We start from the raw sequence: 18,729 nt of genomic DNA, 5'->3' as shown, positions 1-18,729 counted from the left end.
AATGGCTTACCCCGGGTGGTCCCCGTCTCCTCGGTCCCCCGCCGGTTTCATCATCCTCACCAAGTCACTGGGGGTAGTTCAAACTTCAGAAGGGCTTTCCGAGTCCCTCCAGCAGGCTGCAGCCCCTCGGCTTCCCCCGAGAAGAAATCCGCATCCTTTTCCCCCTTCCTCCCCGCTCCTCACCCCTCACTCTCCCCCTTTCTCTTGGCAGGGAGGGCCCAAGCTTCACTCCGCAGGACACGTCCTTCGGCTTCCCCCGCCCAGCCCCGGGGCCCGAACAGCCCGAGCACAGACCTGGTGAAGTGGGGAAGAGACTTTGAGACCTGCCTTTTCAGTGTCTAGTTATTTCTACTTCCTGTATTGAAGTGAGCGGGGGATTTCAGGAAGAGGCTGTCCCTCGCTGGTCAAATTTTGTGTTGGCTTTTTTGGTCAAAAGCCGTGTTGGGGCATTCATGCCCTCCATGGAGCTCGGAGGACGTGAGGGACCCGGGCCAGCGGAAAGCAGAAGCAGGACACTTTCAGGCCCTTGGGTCCCAGGGACCAAGGAAGGGACGGACTCCCAGAGAGCGGCAGGTACTGAGATCAGGACTCCGTGCTTTGGGAGGGCTTTCTGGGGCTGCTTCAGGCCCGTCAGCAAGAGCCGGTTCCTTCCTACAGCTTGAGTCTGTATTCCTACAGGCTAACTGGAACCAGCTGCATTTAGCAGACTTTGCCTCGATTACGGTAAGGCGGGGTTGTTTGAGGACAGGCTTTCTTCATTGCCCCCTTCCATCCTAAGGCTCAGCCTCACCAGGAGACACAGTATTGGACAGTTACAATGCTCTATTAAGGAGATAATGCCTTTCCACCCTTGCAAAGCAGTAGTATGTAACTGTGCCCTATTCTCATGGTCATAGAAGCTCAGAGTTCTAAGGGATGCCAGAGGCCACTTGTCCAATCTCCTACCAGTCATCCAACTTCTGCCGGGATGTTTCCAATAGTGGGAACTCACCTCCCTCTGACACCCCATTCCCGCAGACTTCTAGACCAAAGACTCATCTTTAGCAAGTTCAGCCTTCGATAACAGCTACACGGGCTGCCACCCATGCTAAAAGACTTGACAGAAGGGAGCTGTGCTTGACCGTGCTTCCAAGTCATCCATCGGTAGCAATCCAAGCCACCACAAATCCTATAGAATCTATGGAAGACTTGCTGAATGTCTCTTGTCATTTGATATTGGTTTCCCACCAATTTCTACCAATTGCCTATCCAAATGACACTAGAACTAAGCTGCCTTGCTTCTACAATATCTCCTGCACTGTTCCTTAATCCCAAGAAATTGTGACCTCTAAGAGACCATGGTGATAAGCAAAGAGCCCAATTTTTCAGTCAGAGAACTTGAGTGTGTGTCTAAGCTCTGATGTGCTGAGTGGCACTGGGAAACAACTTTTTGGAAGATGTTTTTGTTGCTCTTCTTCAAACATGCCACTATTAAGAGTTTTTCCTTCCCCCCCCCCAACCCTTATTTTAGTCTTTTAATCTTTTAATTGAAATTTTCCATTTAATTAATTAATTTAGAATATTTTCCCATGGTTCCATGATTCATGTTCTTTCCCTCCACTCACCCCTTCCCCAGCTGACAGGCAATTCCACTGGGCTTTACTTGTGTCATTGATCAAGACCTATTTCCATGTTGTTGATGTTTGCACTAGGTTGATCATTTATAGTCTATATCCCCAATCATATCCCCATCAACCCATGTGATCAGGCAGTTGTTTTTATTCTGTGTTTCTACTCCCACAGTATTTCCTCTGAATGTGGATAGTGTTCTTTCTCATAAGTCCCTCTGAATTGTCCTGGGTCACTGCATTACTGCTAGTAGAGAAGTCCATTACATTGGATTGAACCGCAGTGTATCAATCTCTGTGTATAATGTTCTCCTGTAAACCCTTATTTTATGTTCTAGCAACAGCTTAAAGACAGAAAGCCAAAGGCTAGGCAAAGGGGGTTAAGTGACTTGTCCAGGGTCACACAGCTAGGAAGTATCTGAGGACAGATTTAAAACCAGGTCTTCACATCTCTAGAGCTAGATAGGTATTCTATCCACTGTATTATTTAGCTACACCTCTAAGAGTTTTCAATGGCTCTCCCTCTTATCTGGATCTCTCTTTCTCCTCTTCACCTCCTAGATTTCCTGCACTCTGTAACTTTCCCTTTTGGAACCCCTACTTCCTTTTGAGGATGAACTCAAGTGCTATCTCCTAGAGGAAGTCTAACCTGATTCCCCATTCCCCCCACCCAAAGTTGCTAGAACCCCTTGGCATTATTTTGTGAATGTTTTGTGTTTACATGTTATTTGGCATAGTGTATAGAATGCTAGTCCTGGAGTCTAATCTGGCCAGACCCTAAGCAAGTCACTTTAACTTGCTTGCCTCAGTTTCCTCCTCTGTAAAATGAGCTGGAGAAGGAAATGATAAACCACTCCAAGAAAATCCCAAATAGTTAACACTCACCAGAAAACAAATGAACAACAATCTCCTTCAGGAGCATGCAAGCTTTTTGAAGGTTCCTTGTATCCCCAGTGCTCAACACTAGCAGATACTTAATAACTGTTGGTTGAATTGAATTGGAAACCAGAAACAATAATACTTGGAGGAGGAGAATCATGGTATTAATGCAAAGACAATTGATTTTGGAGTCAGATAAACTGGGTTGGCTATTTACTTACTTGTCTAATCTGGGGCAAATGGCTTCTTTTAATGTAGCTTCTCCATTTATAAAATAGATTTTTAAAAGTGACGCTTGTTGGGGACATAAATCCTATGATCCTATGGCCATTTCTATCTCTAGCCAATAGATTTGATTTTACAATACCTTCCCCCAACTCTTAGAGTTGGGTATGGAAGTCCCTGACCTTACTATACATTATCAAATAAAATCATGCATGTAATTTGTTGTTGTTCAGTCATTTCAGTTGTGATCAATTTTTCTAGATCCCATTTGGACTTTTCTTGGCAAAGATACTGAAGTAGTTTTTCATTTCCTTCTCTAGCTCTTTTTATGGATGGAGAAACTGAAGCAAACAGGATTAAAGTGACTTGTCCAGGGTGACACAGCTTATGTCAGGGTTTAATTTGAATTCAGGTCTCCCTGAATTCAGTTCCACATTCTATCCACTGCGCCACCTAGCTGCCCCTCTGCAAAGTGCTTTGTGAATCATAAAGCATTATATAAAATAAGCCATTATTATTGTTGAATTATCATTATTATGATTGCTTCCAGTTAATTTTTTTCCCTTATGAACCTAGAAAAGCCTCATCTTTTCCCTTCATCCTTTTGGTTCTCTCCAACAAGTCCTATTCCATCAACATAGCTTTTCTTTCTTGCTGGCTCTTTGATCTCCTCAAGATTTTTCTTCCTTGTCCTTTAGACCAAAAGAGGCACACAATTATCTCCATTATTTTTTTGAATACTTGCAGCGCCCATAATTTTTTCTTTATTGGTCATGGATTCTTAGTCCTATGGAACAAGTGACTTTCAGAAAAGGTATAGTTCTGGAATGACATCTGAGTTTCCTTTCCAGATGGTAACGTGGCCCTTGAGACCACAAAGACTTGGATCTCCTTTCTCAGTCTTCAAATATGTTTATAGTTCTAGACTCAATTGTAGATTGCTCTTCCCTTCCTTTCCAAGCCAGAGCAAGACAGAAGGGCTGGGTCTGTGGTTAGATGGGTGAAAAAAATTATGTCTTTATTTTCACTAACTTCTAACTGAAATCCAAATTTCCTTTGGTTTTGAATTTTAACAAAGTTAGTCTGAGAATGGTTTCACAGGCTTCACTAGACTACAGTCAACTGTGTTTATGGATCCCCCCAAGATTGCCCCTGTGCCTTAAAGGAAGACCCAGACTGACCTTGCCTTAGTCTGAAAAATAACCCAAAGATCTCAGCTTAGATAGAATTAGTAGATATAATCAAATCTCAAGTACCCTCTTTTCTTGGAAGTTTCTCTCACTGGATGAGAGACCTCTCCCAGGTAGTCCAGCCCTTGGTTGGTATCATCCTTTCCTTGTATCCATTGTAAAGCATCAACCTCTCCCAGGTAGAGGGAGTCCAGTCCCTGTCTGGGTTCCTCCTTCCCTTGTGTCCATTGTAAAATCCATCAATTGAACTTCTTATCCCTTATTTCCCCCCAAAGTGTATAAGATCCCACGTTCTTCAGCTCATTGGAAAATCTCTTTCAGAGGTGCTTTTCCCCTGGAGACATTGTTCCTAGAGTCCCAGAGCTTTGTCTCTGTGTAGTATCTAGCATTTGACACTGTGCAGTGGACAATTAGAGCGCTGTCTTCCTTGTCCTGATTAAAGTATTGTTCTTTCTAACTACTTTAGTGGTTCTCTGTTTTTTAAGGTTGACACTATCAAAGGAGTCCATGACAAAAAATTAAGACTCCCTACATTAAAAGCAGTGTAGGAAGATGGAAAAAAGCATTGGACCTAGAATGGCATTAATGGAATGACCCTACATAAGTCAAAAAAAGTCTCTCAGAGCCTATTGCCAAATCTCTAAAATAAATATAAGCATACTTACAATTTACAGGGTCACCATGAGAAAAGAGCTTTAGAAACCTTAAGGATCATAAAATTACAGATCTAGAGCTAGAAAGAACCTTAGCAGCTGAAACATCCCACCTCCTCATTTTATAGATGAGGAAACTGAGGCCTACGCATCTGGGTGGGACAGGAATTAGGGTCAGGACTCTTACTAATTGTGTGATCTTGAGTAATCCACTTACCTTTTTGCCTCAGTTTTGACAAATGACAAACCACTCCAGTATCTTTGCCCAAATGGGGTCATGAAGAATCAGACCCAACTGAAATGACTAAACAACAATATTATTATTATTTATTATTGTCACCCTACATTTGAAGACTCAGAATTTTAACTCACCCAAAGGACTTATATTAGGACAGATCTATTTTAGGCATAACATTACTGCAGGGTATTGCCAATGATGAATTATGCACAAAAAACAGTATATATATCAAACAATATCATTTTATCAAAAATTATCAAAAAATGATAGCATCAAAAACCAGTGGCTCTGGAAGCAAAAGACTTGAGCTCAAATCTCACCTCCAAAGCTTCCTATATGACTTTCAGTAAGTTCCTTCTCTCCTTTGAGCCTCAGTTTCCTCATCTGTGAAATGTGTTTAGTCTAGATCAGTGGTTCTCAACCTTTCTAATGCCATGACCCCGCAATACAGTTCCTCATGTTGTGGTGACCCCAAACCAAAAAATTATTTTGGTGGCTACTTCAAAACTTTTTGCTACAGTTATGATTCGGAATGTAAATACCTGATATGCATTATGTATTCTCATTGCTACAAATCAAACCTAATTTAAACATTGTGATTAATCACAAAAACAATATTTAATTATGTGTTGAGAAATATTAATCCAGCAGGAGGCAGCCTGAGTGCTGGGGTGGGAGGTAAGTCCTGCCTGGGGAGGGGGTCCGCAGACGCTGCCTTCTTCTTCCTGTCATCTCCCTCCAGCTGGAGCGAAGGCTTCACTTTGCTGGGGTTACTCTGCTCTGTTATCCGCTCCAGGAGTTATTTGCTCCAGGACTCATTCTTAACCCCTCCAGAGCCAGCTCCCAGGGGGTTCTCTCTGGGTCTCTGTTTAAGTCCCGTCTCCAGTCAACAAGGTAAATCCATTGCCCCTCATGGGGGAGGGCTGCTGATAGGTAACTAATATTAGTACAATGTGCGGGCAGCAGGGTCCCTGTTCTTTCCGAGATCTTGCTGTAAAGTAGCGCGATTTCTCAGTGGCTAAAGCCATCGAAAATATGTGCGACCCCTGTGTTTTGGTCGTTTGATCCCCGCCGGGGTCACGACCCACAGGTTGAGAACTACTGGTCTAGATGACTTCTAAGATCCCTTCTAGCTCTAGATCTATGAATCTAACTATGATGGGAAATGTTATAGAAAGAATGAGAGATAATAGATGAAGCACATGTGTGCTCAACTAGTATTCATGCAATGTTAAAAGATCTTGGTACAATGGAAATATCATAGATTCTGTACTCAAAGGACCAAGGTTCAAATCTCATCTCTGATGTTTACTATCTGGGTAACTCCTGGCAATTTGCTTAACTTCCCTGGGCCTTAGTTTCCTCATCTGTAAAATGAAGGAATTGAACCCAATGGCCTTTGAGGTCACTTCCTGATCTAGCTGTATGAACAAGAAGTCTCCTGGGTGTGGGGTGGACACCTATGGAGAATTTATAGACATGGAATAGGTAAGAATGAGTTTTGATCTATACCAGAGTGGTTAAAAAATGGCCCTTATGTGGTCAGTGACATTCTGGCAGCAGGACCAGATTAAAATGCAATTGGGAAATATTAACAAAATAAATAAAAATACAGCAAACACAGATAATGTGAATGTGTTGTTTCTAAGTCAGTATGCAAGGATTCTTAGTTAGGGTTTAGTGGTCCCATTTCTATTTGAGTTTGACACAACTGATCCATACCAGTGGAGAGAGTACCCACATCAATGAGGATAGAGACATTGAACTATCATCGTTACTGTCGTAGTTACTATATAGCAAAATGGAAAAAGAATTGGACCTAGAATGATATTAATGGAATGACCTTCCATTACAGAATGACACTTAGTTGTATGACTCCTTACATTTCAGTCTTTCTTTTAGGTCCTATAGCTTTTGATGAATTCTCACTGGGTCATTCCCTCTTCCGTTAAAAACCAAGACAAGTATTCTTTGTCAACTGGACCTGGGATGATTCTATTATGTCAACCATACCATGATCATTAACAGGAATGATAATAATTAAAATGCTAGAAATGGTACTTAAATGCTAGTTATTATTTGTTATTATTTATTTGTTGTTCAGTCATTTTCAGTCATATTTGACTCTCTGTGAACCCATGTGGGGTTTTCTTGTAAGGAAAAACTATTAGGTATAAAATATGCATGAAATACCATATACTAGGTGGGAGTCTTGAAGAGATGGTGGGATGAAGAACGTGATTCCATAAACTTTAAAATTCTCAAAGTATTATGGGAGGGGAAACTAACTAAATTGAAACTAATCACCCTAAGGCAATGATGGCAAACCTTTTAGAGATGGTGTGCCCAAAGTGCAACCCTCACATAGTAAGTGAGCTCCACCCTCCCCTTTTACCCCAGAGAGGGGAAGGAGGAAGCTCTCCCACTGGGCTGCTGGGCAGAGGGGCGGATCATGTGAGAAATGTCCTCAGGCATTTGTGGAGTGGGGGAGGGAAGCAGCCTCTGTCAGACATGCCATAGGTTCACCAACAGGGACCTAAGGCAAGGTGGAGGGGCTTCCTGAGGGAGTGGGCTTATAAATCATGGAAGATTGAGGAAAAGAAATAAGACTACAGATCAAATGATTTAACACATATAAAGCATTTTGCAATTACAAATTAATTGCTATTTATTAATAACAAATAAGCCAGGTCAAGCAATAGCTAGACTCTTAACTGGACAAGGCACTTAATCCTGTTTGACTTAGTTTCCCTATCTACAAGATGAGCTGGAGAAGGAAATAGCAAATCATTCTAGAATCTTTATCAAGAAAACCCAAATGGCTTCTTGGAGGAGAATCAAATGTGACTAAAACGACTGAACAACAACAACAATAACAAATACTAACTAGCTACTTCTAGCATTTTAATTTTGATTAATAATGATAATCACATTTATAGAAAGCTTTCAGGTTTCCAAAGCATGTTACAAATGTCTCATTTTATCCTCATAACAACCCTTGGAGATGGTTTTTATTATTTTTACTTTACAGATGAGGAAACTGAGGCAGACAGGTGGAATAAATAGTCCATGGTCACACATGTAGTGTCTGAGGTCAGATCTGAATTCAGACCTTCATGACTCCAGGTCTAGGCATTCTATTCACTGTTTCTGGGGTTGACAAATTGAGGCTATAGGGGAACCAAAGGGAAGCTTCTCTGATCTTAACCCAAGAATTATTTCTCTACCTGAAAGAGTTTGCTAGCATCCTAGCTGAAAAATAAAATAAAATAAACCTACTAACCCATTAGATTAGAGGTTCTTATGGAAATAGGTTCTGATCAAGGACATAGTGGAAATGTGCATCGGCTATGGGAAGGGGTGGGAAAGAATATGATTCTTGTAACCAAGGAAAAATGTTCTAAATTGACTAATTAAATAAAATTAAAAAAAAAAAGATTAGGGATTCTTAACCTGAGGCCCTTGAACTTGGTTAAAATTTTTTTTTCAATAATTGTATTTCAAAGTAATTGGTTTCCTGTGTAATTCTACATATTTTACAAACTTAAAAACATTATTCTGGAAAAAGAGTTCATAGGTTTTACTAGACTTCCAAAAAGGTTCATAGCAGAGAAAATATTAAGAACCTTTTGTCTAGTAGGCAGCTAGGTGACTCCATGGATTGAGAGTTAGAACTAGGGATTGGAGGTCCTGGGTTCAAATTTGGCCTCAGACACTTCCTAGCTGTGTGACCCTGGGCAAATCATTTAACCTCCTTTGCCTAGCCCTTACTGCTTTTCTGCCTTAGAACTATATATACATATAGTATTGACTCTAAGATGTAAGGTAAGGGTTTTTTTTTTTTTTTTCAAAAAGGAACCCCTTGGTTTACCTGAAAAGAATTAAGTTTTCTGGCTGAAGGTGGAAAAATTTTGCTGTTGCTTCTTGGTGAGAAGCCAAGGAGTCTTGTGGCTGAGCAAACTGCTTGCCCAGCTCTGTAGTAGCTGTCTCATGGTCAAGCAGTCTAGCCCTGGAGGAGAAAGGTCAGTTAGACAGAACTTCATTGAGTTTCCCAAACTCCTGAAAACAGACAACAATTTGTAGTGCTTCTTAACGTTGCATTTCTATTTCATCCTTTCAGAAATCAACTGTGAATAACTAAGGGAGTTGTTGTGAAGGTGCAGAGGACGTAAAATGTTCCTGGTGGCATTTTTAGGTTAGAGACTAGGTTTTTCCAGGCCTCTCTGCAAGGGGGAATGCTGATATCTTTTGGATGTGGCAAGGAAGCAGAGCAAGGTTAGAAACTCCTTTCTTTTCCCCTAGCCTTGAATGTTCAGTGAACTTTGGAATGTCAGTTATTTCAGTATGAGACACAAGTTGCTTTTAGAGTCCAAGGAAGAATGTGATACAAGACATAATAAGTGGACAGATAAATGGCTAGAGAAACTGAAAGGAGGATTCAGTTGTTTCAAGTTGGAGGGGATCAGAGAAGACTTTGCAGAAGTGGATCTTGATGGATGAATATGGAGGGAGGGCAACAAATATTAATAGAAACAAGATTCTATTTATTTGACAAGATTGTAGCAAGGATCAAATGAGATCAGGCAGGCAAAAGACCTTTGGAAATTATGTTAAAAATGTAAGATATGATTATACTGTAATAATGTAGCTGGAAAAAATAATTGGACTTGAATTCAGAAGTCCTGAGTTCAAATACTTACTGTGACAGTCGTTAGCTATGTGTTGTGTGAGGCATCCAGCAGGTGTGAGCTGGGGGCTGTAAAGATTAGGGTAAAACTCTCTCTTTTCACTGAGGATGGGTGGACAGATTTTTTCCAGGCCATACTTTCCTCTTCCTACTAAGCAGCCTTGAAGGCACCTTTTGATTTATACCCTCCTCCATCCTTATTCCCTTTTGAAGCTAGAGTTTTCTTCCTCTGACCAAGTCCTGGGTCCACTATTGCATCCTATTCGATCACCAATAGTCCTGACTTTTGTCTTGCCATTGGAAATGGATGACTGGAAGAGAGAGGGCAGCTGAAGACTTTGTGCAATTCTGCCTCATTTATTTAATGGACCACTAGGCAGCCCAATGGATAGAGCAACAAGGCTGGAGATGGGAGATCCTGGATTTAAATCTAGTCTCAGATACTTCCTAGCTATGTGACCTTGGGCAAGTCACTTAACCCCAATTGCCTAGCCCTTGCTGTTTTTCTGTCTTATAATTGACACTAAGATGAAAGGTAAAGGTTTAAAAAAAAAAACCAAAACGATTTACTCACACAAATCAAAATATCATTCTGTGATGTTAATGGTCCTCTTTGAAAACAAAGACTGAACAACAACAATAAATGACTTCTTGTATCCTAGGAGGAAAATGAATCTCATCCCTGTGGGTTGTCTCTCTCTGTTACTTGAGGAATTTATCAAAATAATTACTATTCCAAACTATAAGCATCTCTTATGATTATAGCTTCAAATCCCCATTTGGGGTAGGGGGGAATCCATGTTCTGATCAGGGCTCTAGTCCTGACTTATCTTCCCTTTGTGTTTGCCAACTAGTCACCAGCATCCTTCATTTGCCCTCTCTCTCTTTACACAATTCATTTACAGACATGCATCACAGATCAGTTATAATTTTGAAGCTCTCTAAAGGGACATCACACATAGCAGTTTCTAATTTTGGGAAGTCCATTGCAAAACACCTATTGGACTTTCTTAATCCTTCTCTGATACTACTTTGCTACTGTTTTTTACTTCTTCTATCAACCTCTTTGGGGTCAGCCACAATCTGCTCCTCTCCTGTTCCTTCTTAATTCTCCTTTTCTGGTTAAAGAATTGTTGAAAAAAACAGACTTTGTGGGAATTCTACTTCACCACTCAGAACCTGGATCCTATCCCTCCTAGCAAGAGGAACCCTTGTTTCCCCTTTTGTCTACAACTCTCAGAAGTCAGTATAGTTAGTTGGAAGCCTACTTCCATGTAAAATCAAGGGCATTTCAATTAATCTTTCATTACCAATTTTATTGGGCTGTTGTGAGAAAAACTACTTTGTAAACCTTAAAGTGCTACATTAATGTTGATTATTCTTATCCTGATTCTTATTGGATTATTAATTCTCTTTTTTATTGATCTATGTCTTCTTTCCCAAGCAGACCATCATATGGTCATTGTAGGGAGGCACTTGGTCTTTGTTAATAAACATATATCCAACGGTATCCAATAGGGGTCTCTTGCCCAATGAGTGGATGCTAAATGCATTTTTGTTGGCTTGGTCTAATTTGGTTCCTTTCCTATTCTCACTTCTTCTTGTTGGGATGCCTACTTCCTATGAAAAATCAACCCAACTTCCTCAACCTTTCTTCTACACGCCAGAGACTCAGGGGACCTACTAAAAATAGTCATCTCGTAATAAATGGATCAGCTCAAGAAAGAAATCAGATCATAAAGTTGTACTTTGAAACAAAACTCAGCTATAAAATCTTTAACTATAGAGAACATCAGAAAGGAAATGTCTGTGCTTGGGAAGGTTTGGTGTATTCATTTGTGGGGAAAATGAATTAAAAGGCATTTCATTAAATTAATGAAGGATAAACTATATTTCTGGTTTAAGATATATGTAATAAATATAGTATTTATATCACATGTTAAATATAATATGTAATATATATGTGTGTGTGTTTAGTAGTTAACCTCACTCATTGTGTGGGGGATCTCTATAGATATATTTATTAACAAGACCAAGTCCCTTCCTATAATGACATCACAGTCTACTTGGGAAAGAAGACTTGGATTAATAAATAGGAGAATTATATACAGATCAGGTCAAAGCCATGGATCCACATGCCTCTACCTCTGATAGAAACACCTTTCACTGCCTGTAGCAAAAGAGGTGAGTGGGAGTCAAGGGTCCTTTGGGGTCTTTAGGGAGGTGAAATTATTAACAAGCACAATAGAGCAGGATGCAACACTTGTAAACCATTTCTACCATCTGTGTCCTACTCTCCACTCCCACTATCGGGTCTTATTTCACACTATCATCAATCACTTTCTTGCTTTGACTATTTTAATAACCTCTCCACTGGCTTCCCTGCTTACAGTCTCTTCCCTCTCTCCAGTCCATCTTTTAGGCAAATGCCATCTTCCCAAGGCATTGATCTGGTCATGTCAGCTCTATGCTCAAAACCTTTGGTGGTCCCCTACTACCCAACAGGATAAAAAAGCCATTCCTTAGCCTGACATCTATGATTTTCCATGATCATCTGGTGTTAGCTTTCAAACCTTTTTCACATTCCTTCTTCTCTACTTCTTTCCCCAACTCTTTCCCCCACCCCCACTTCTTCCTCTTCTTCTTCATCATCATTCAGGTCTCTTCTTCCTCCAGATATCATCACTGAATATTGACATAGACTTTTCCCCATGCCTGAACCATTCTCATTCATTTCTGACTGTGGGAATTATTTTCTTTCTTCAAGATCTAAATCAGTTGCTACTTGTTCTTTGGTATCTTCCCTGATTCCTCCAGCAAAAGTAATCTCTCCTTCCTTGTACATTTGGGTCTCTCCTTTACCCAAATCTCATTCTACTTGTATTAAATATATTTCTATATAACATAACATATATTATATATTTATGTATATTTAATATCTCCAATTAGATTCTAAGCTTCTTGAGAGCAGAAACTATCTTGTTTTCATCTTTGTATTTCCAGGGCTTTGCTTAGAATTTGATATATATCAGGTCCTTAATAAATATTTGCTGAATTCGATGAAATAAAATGAGCATGTATTATGCGTCTAATATTTGTAAGGCAGTGAGTATATAAAAACAAATGAAATAGCTCTTTCCTCCAAAGGAGCTTCTGTTCTATAGGGGATGCAGTGTGTACACAGATAAGTAAATGTGATGATGCAACTAACCAATACATTTTTGGTCCTTCAGCAAGTGCCTTGGTATTAATGGTAATAATGGTATTAATGTGTAGTAATAATAATGGTATTAAAGAGAAGCACAAATACCTGGAGATTACTCTCTACTTCTCCTCAGATCAGAAGGTTTGGTCTCCAAAACAAAACTTCTACTTCTTTCCTTAAGGAAATAGAGATGACCCTGAGGGGTTGGGGGGATGGGGTAGTATTTCTAATACTATTATTCATGAGCCCCCATCAGGTTAATTTCTCCCAATATCACTGCCAGATACCATTTGCCTAACATGCAACTAGTAATTACTCCCTCAATATAATTTATTTTAAAAAAATTATATTTTGTTTTTAATTAAAAAAAAAAAACCTTTACCTTCTGACTTAGAATCAATATTATCAAGGGGGCAGTTGGGTGGCTCAGTGGATTGAGAGCCAAGTCTAGAGACAGGAGATCTTGGGTTCAAATCTGACCTCAGACTCTTCGTAGCTGTGTGACCAATATGTAATATTGATTCTAAGACAGAAGGTAATTATTTTTTAAAAAAGAAACAATACATCAGTTCCAAGGCAGAAAAGTGGTGAGAGTTAGGTAAATGGGTTAAATGACTTGCCCAGTGACACACAGTTAGGAAGTGTCTGAGGCCATATTTGAACCCAGAACCTCCTACCTCCAGGCCTCTATCTTTATCTACTGAGCCATATAGCTTCTCTATCCTCAGTGTAATTTAACCAATTAACATCTATTAGCTCTTAAAAAGGGCTGTTTAATGAGAAGACAGAGTAATATCTGAAATTATATCACCTCTAAGTCAGGCCACACTTTTTCCTCTACTCAGTCCCTAGGGGAAATGGACTCAAACTTAAAATGCTTGTTACACAGCATCTTCCCCAACCAAGTTCACTTCTGGTTGTATACATTTAATATCTCCTATTTGATTTTAGGTGCAGCTAGGTGAGGCAATGGATAAAGCACTATATCTAGAGTCAGGAAGATCTGAGTTCAAATCTAGTTATAGGCACTTACTAGGGTGACCCTGGGCAAGTCATTTGCCTCAGTTTTCTCATCTATAAAATGAGCTGGAGAAAGAAATAACAAACCACTCTAGTATGTTCACCAAAAAAGGCCCAATGAGGTCACAAAAATCAGATATGACTGAACAACAATGAGAAAATTATATTTTAGGGGCAGCTAGATGGTTCAGTGTATAAAACACTGTCCCTATAGTCAGGAAGACTCATCTTCTTGAGATCAGATACTATTTTATTTCCATATTTTTTTTTAAACTCTTACCTTTGTAAGGGTTAAAATAAAAGGTTGGACTAAATGTATAAAAATGTGGTGGTCGAAATTATTACTCAAGCCAGAATGACTTTTTATGGTAGTTTATTTACAAAAAGAGAAAGAGTGAAAGTAAGGAAATAGAGAGAGTAGATAATTACTCCAGCCTGGTCTGAACCAGGCTGGGTTTCAGAGGCTCTAGCAAAGGGGACCCAGAGGTAAATTAAACAAGGATTCTAGCCATGAGGCCTCCTCCAAGATGAGGGATCTCTCTGGAGGCTACTACCTCCAGAAAAGCCAAGAAAGGGAGTCAGCCTTCCCACTCACCCACGTGGTAGTTTTTTTTTTGTTTTTTCATTAAAATTTTTTTTATTTAATTAGTCAGTTTAGAATATTTTTTCCATGGTTACAAGAATCGTATTCTTTCCCTAACTCTCTCCCCACCCCCTCCCATAGCCAATGCACAATTCCACATGTGTCCTTAATCAAACCTATTTCCATGTTGTTGATGTTTGCACTAGGGTGATCATTTAGAGTCTACATCCTCAATCATAGCCCCCATCGACCCATGTGATCAAGCAGTTGTTTTTCTTCTGTGTTTCTACTCCCACAGTTTTTCCTCTGAATGTGGATATTGTTCTTTCTCATAGATCCCTCTGGGTTGTTCAGGATCACTGCATTGCCACTAATGGAGAAGTCCATTACGTTCGATTGAACCACAGTGCATCAGTCTCTGGGTACAATGTTTTCCTGGTTCTGCTCCTCTCGCTCTGCATCACTTCCTGGAGGTTGTTCCAGTCTTCATGGAATTCCTCCACTTTATTATTCCTTTTAGCACAATAGTATTCCATCACCAACATATACCACAATGTGTTCAGCCATTCCCCAATTGAAGGGCATCCCCTTGGAAAATCCATTTTCTTAGGAAAACTTTTAATTTTTTTTTCCAACATTCATTGGACATGAGGTTTCTACCTCTTTGCTTCCCTGGCCATCAGGTCTTTGGGCTGCCTCTCCCTACTTTTAGAAGCTTCCCTTGTCAGTTGGGCCTCGGTGAGGAAGATAGTGTGCAACTGTGTGTTAATCTACAGCAAATGGTTTTTGGTATTATCTGCTGTTTGGAATTATCTACACCATTGATCCTTTCTGTTAGCATTGATATTGGTAATCAGCTGTAATTTTCATGGGTTGTCATATTTTGCTTTTTGCCACTGAGCTCAGTGCCTGTAGGACGATTTTTTTTTAAACTTCTGAAAGCTTTGGTATACATACTTACATCTTCACAGAGAGTCTTAGCCATGGAGTATTTTCACACGGGAAAGAATGAACTGAGAAGACATCTTGAATTAACCAGTCTTCAACTGCTATAGGACTCTTTTGATGATTCTTTTGAGTTCTGTGCTTGTGCATTAAATTTTCTGTTCAGGTCTGGTCTTTCTTTACAAATGCTTGGAATTCTTCTATTTTGTTGAATGACCATACTTTCCCCTATAAGAATATAGTCAGTTTTGCTGGGTAGTTGATTCTTGGTTGTAGACCTAGTTCCCTTGCTTTCTGGAATATCATATTCCGTGCCTTTTGGTCCTTCAGTGTAGATGCAGCCAGATCCTGTGTTATCCTCACTGTAGTTCCATGGTATCTGAATGACTTCTTCTTGGCAGCTTGTAATATTTTTTTCCTTGGTCTCATAGTTCTTGAATTTGGCTATAACATTCCTGGGTATTGTCAGTTGGGGGTTAAGTACAGGAGGTGATCTGTGGATTCTTTCAATCTCCACTTTTCCCTCTTGTTCTAGAATATTGGGGCAGTTTTCTTGGATAATTTCCTGTAGTATGACATCCAGGCTTTTTCTTTTGTCATGGTCTTCTGGTAGACCAATGATTCTTAAGTTGTCTGTCCTGGAACGATTTTCTAAATCGTCTGTTTTGTGAATGAAATGCTTCATATTTTCCTCAATTTTTTCATTCTTTTGATTTTGTTTTATAGTGTCCTGCTGCCTTGTGATGTCACTTAATTCCAGTTGTTGTATTCTGGTTCTTAAAGACTAGATTTCATCCCTGGCTTTTTGGTCATCCTTCTCCTTCTGGTCTGATTTTCTTTGGAGGTCATCTTTCATTCTCTTTACCTCATGTCTCATCTCCTTTGCTTCATCTTTCATCCTCTTTACCTCATCTTTCATATCCCTTGCCTCATTTTCAAGCTGGTTGATTTTGGCTTTCAAGACACTATTTTCTGTTTCCAGATGACTTGTCTTAGTTTTTAAGTTCTTTTCTCAATTATCTTCAGTCTCTCTTAATTGTGTTTTGAATTGCATTTTGAGTTCTTTCAAAGCCTGTATCCAGTTCACTAGGATTTCTGTTTTATTGCTTGATGTTCCCTCCTCCTTCTCTTCATTTGCTCTTTGTTCATTGCCCGTATAGAAGTTGTTGATTGTAATTTCTTTTTTCTTTTTCTGTTGTTTGCTCATATTTACCCCTTCTTTGCTCCCTGCAGTTGTCTGTGCTCTTACTCCTCTCATTTTTTTTTTGGTTTTGGGGTTTTCTGTCAGTCTCCACTCTTGAAGCTTTGTCAGGAGATCTCTCAGAGCAGTCTATGGGGGAGGGGTGTTGGAGCTTGACCTTCCCTGACCTCTGAAGACTTTTGATGGGATTAAGTTCAGCTGGGTTGGGCTGGATGTTCCCTGAGGCCAAAACCTCCTGTAAGGCTGGAGCAATATGGAGGGTCTCCATCACTGTGACCAGGCTGCCCACTCTGCGCTCCCTCTATAGCTCCTTCCCCACCACCTGGTGGGAAAGTCTTTGATGCTCTGAGCCTGTCACAGCCTTGCCCACAAGGTACTCCCTCCAGACCAGCACCTTTGCCCACCCAGAGGTTCCCACTGCTGCTGGAGGCTTAGCGCTCTAGGTGGGGGAGGGGTCCTGGGAACCTTCCTTCTTCCTTCCCCTTAAACCCAAGTGTTCTCAAATTCTGGCTTTTGGGTGGCGTACCTTTTGAATTGAGTCCAGTAGGAGGGTTCCTTGGCTCTGTCTTGTTGTTAGGTTTGATTTTCAGTCCCCTGGGAGCATTAGTTTGTAATTGGGAAGGAAGAGTTGTCAGAGGTCTGAACTTTTGCTATCTCTATGCTGCCACATTGACTCCACCTCTCTCATGTGGTAGTTCTAAGGGAAAATCCAAGAGCAGTCAGAGGTTTCAAGCTAGAGCTCGTGCAAGGTCAAGTTCAAAGGCAAAAGAGTTGGTCACAGGAAGTTTCTCCCACTTTTAAAGACTAGTCATCACTTCCTGTGCCTTCCTTCTACTTTATGTGAACCAATTACAGCTATAGCTTTGCTTAGGACTGCCCACAGGGAAGTCAGTGGATTTCTGATTCATTACCTACTATAGCACACATGGGTCACTGACTTCCCCATACTTAAGTATAATTGGGGTGTATATGCTTCTGGTGATTAAATCTAAAAGTGGGTGAGGGGAGAATTAATCCCATTTTCATACCTTCTGACAGAATCAATATTAAATATTGGTTCCAAGACAGAAGAGCCATAAGGACTAGACAATTGGGGTAAGTGATTTGCCCAGGGTCACACAGCTAAAAAGTGTCTGCTGCCAGATTTGAATCTAGGACTTCTCTCTCCAAGCCTGGCTCTCAATCCACTGAGCTAATTCTCTTGCCTAGTTTCCATCTTTGTATTTCTGTTGTTACTGTTTGTCCTTCATTCTCCAAGAAGATCAATAACCCCGCTGGGTTATGTCTTGACTTGTACATGAATTGGATTTAAATGAAGCAGAGTTGTACAAAGGTATCAACCTCACTCTCTCTTCTAGAATTATTTAAATGCAGTCACAAGACAAAAGTCATGGCAGCTGATGATGGTTTGGGATGCAATGGATGACCTTGGCATCTCTGATGTCAAATAAGCTCTTAGTGCTCCACAGCACCTACCTCAGCTGCCTTCATGACCTTTGGAACAAATCATCCTCATATTCTCATCCCACAGGCATGCTGGGGGCAGATATTCCCCTTCACTCACCAACAAGTTTGGGGCTCATCAAGTCACCCTCAGTCTGGTTTAGCCCATCCACCATGATGATTTGCCAGAGTGTGGCTGCTGCATTGCTTCTTGGAGCCATATGGGAAAGCCGAGTGCCAGGTAGACATAGACCTCAGAGGTTGATGAGCAGGAGGCAGCTAGGTGGTTTAGTGGATGGAGAGCTAGGTCTAGAGATGGGAGTTCTGGACTCAAATCTGGCCTCAGACATTTATGTGTGACCCGGGGCAAATCCCTTTTTTGCCTAGCCCTTACCACTCTTGGAATCAATGTACTGTATTGAATCCAAGATGGAAGGAAAGAGTTTTTTTTTAAATGGCAAATGAACAATCCTGAAAAAAGTTTGACAAGCTCTCTCAACTGAGGTGCTAATTATCAATAATATGGAAAGAGGCCTTGATCAATGTCACATGTAAAACCCAGTGGAATTATGTGTCAGCCAAGGGAGAGGTTGGGGGGGGGAGGGAAATATCATGATTCTTGTAACCATGGAAAAATATTCTAAATTAATTAATTAAAAACAACAACAAAAAAAAAACAGAGGTGCTAGTCCTCCTTAAACACCCATTTATTTACCCCTTGTATTTCTAGAGCTTAGCCAATGGTGGAGTCACTCATCATAATAGTAAATGCTCGAAAAATACTTTTGGAATTGGATTGGAGTCTGCTTAACCTGAGGTGAGGAAGAGAAAGAAGAACTACACTGAATGGAAT

General features: G+C 40.4%; 1 protein-coding gene across 1 annotated transcript in view; it reads right to left on the bottom strand.

Annotated features, from left to right (window-relative positions):
* Positions 1-1,496, bottom strand: part of RIN3 (Ras and Rab interactor 3) — a 169,938-nt gene extending 168,442 nt beyond the window's left edge. Inside the window, exon 1 of the mRNA XM_056810458.1 lies at positions 11-1,496. Within this exon, the coding sequence (XP_056666436.1) occupies positions 11-54 (44 nt within the window). The 5' untranslated portion in view covers positions 55-1,496. The remainder of the gene's footprint in view (positions 1-10) is intronic.
* Between the last annotated feature and the right edge of the window lie 17,233 nt (positions 1,497-18,729).

The sequence above is a fragment of the Monodelphis domestica genome, chromosome 1, assembly GCF_027887165.1.
Source record: "Monodelphis domestica isolate mMonDom1 chromosome 1, mMonDom1.pri, whole genome shotgun sequence".
Taxonomy (NCBI): domain Eukaryota; kingdom Metazoa; phylum Chordata; class Mammalia; order Didelphimorphia; family Didelphidae; genus Monodelphis; species Monodelphis domestica.
The sequence above is the reverse complement of the archived record's forward strand: the minus strand, read 5'-3'. Positions and strand labels throughout refer to the sequence as shown.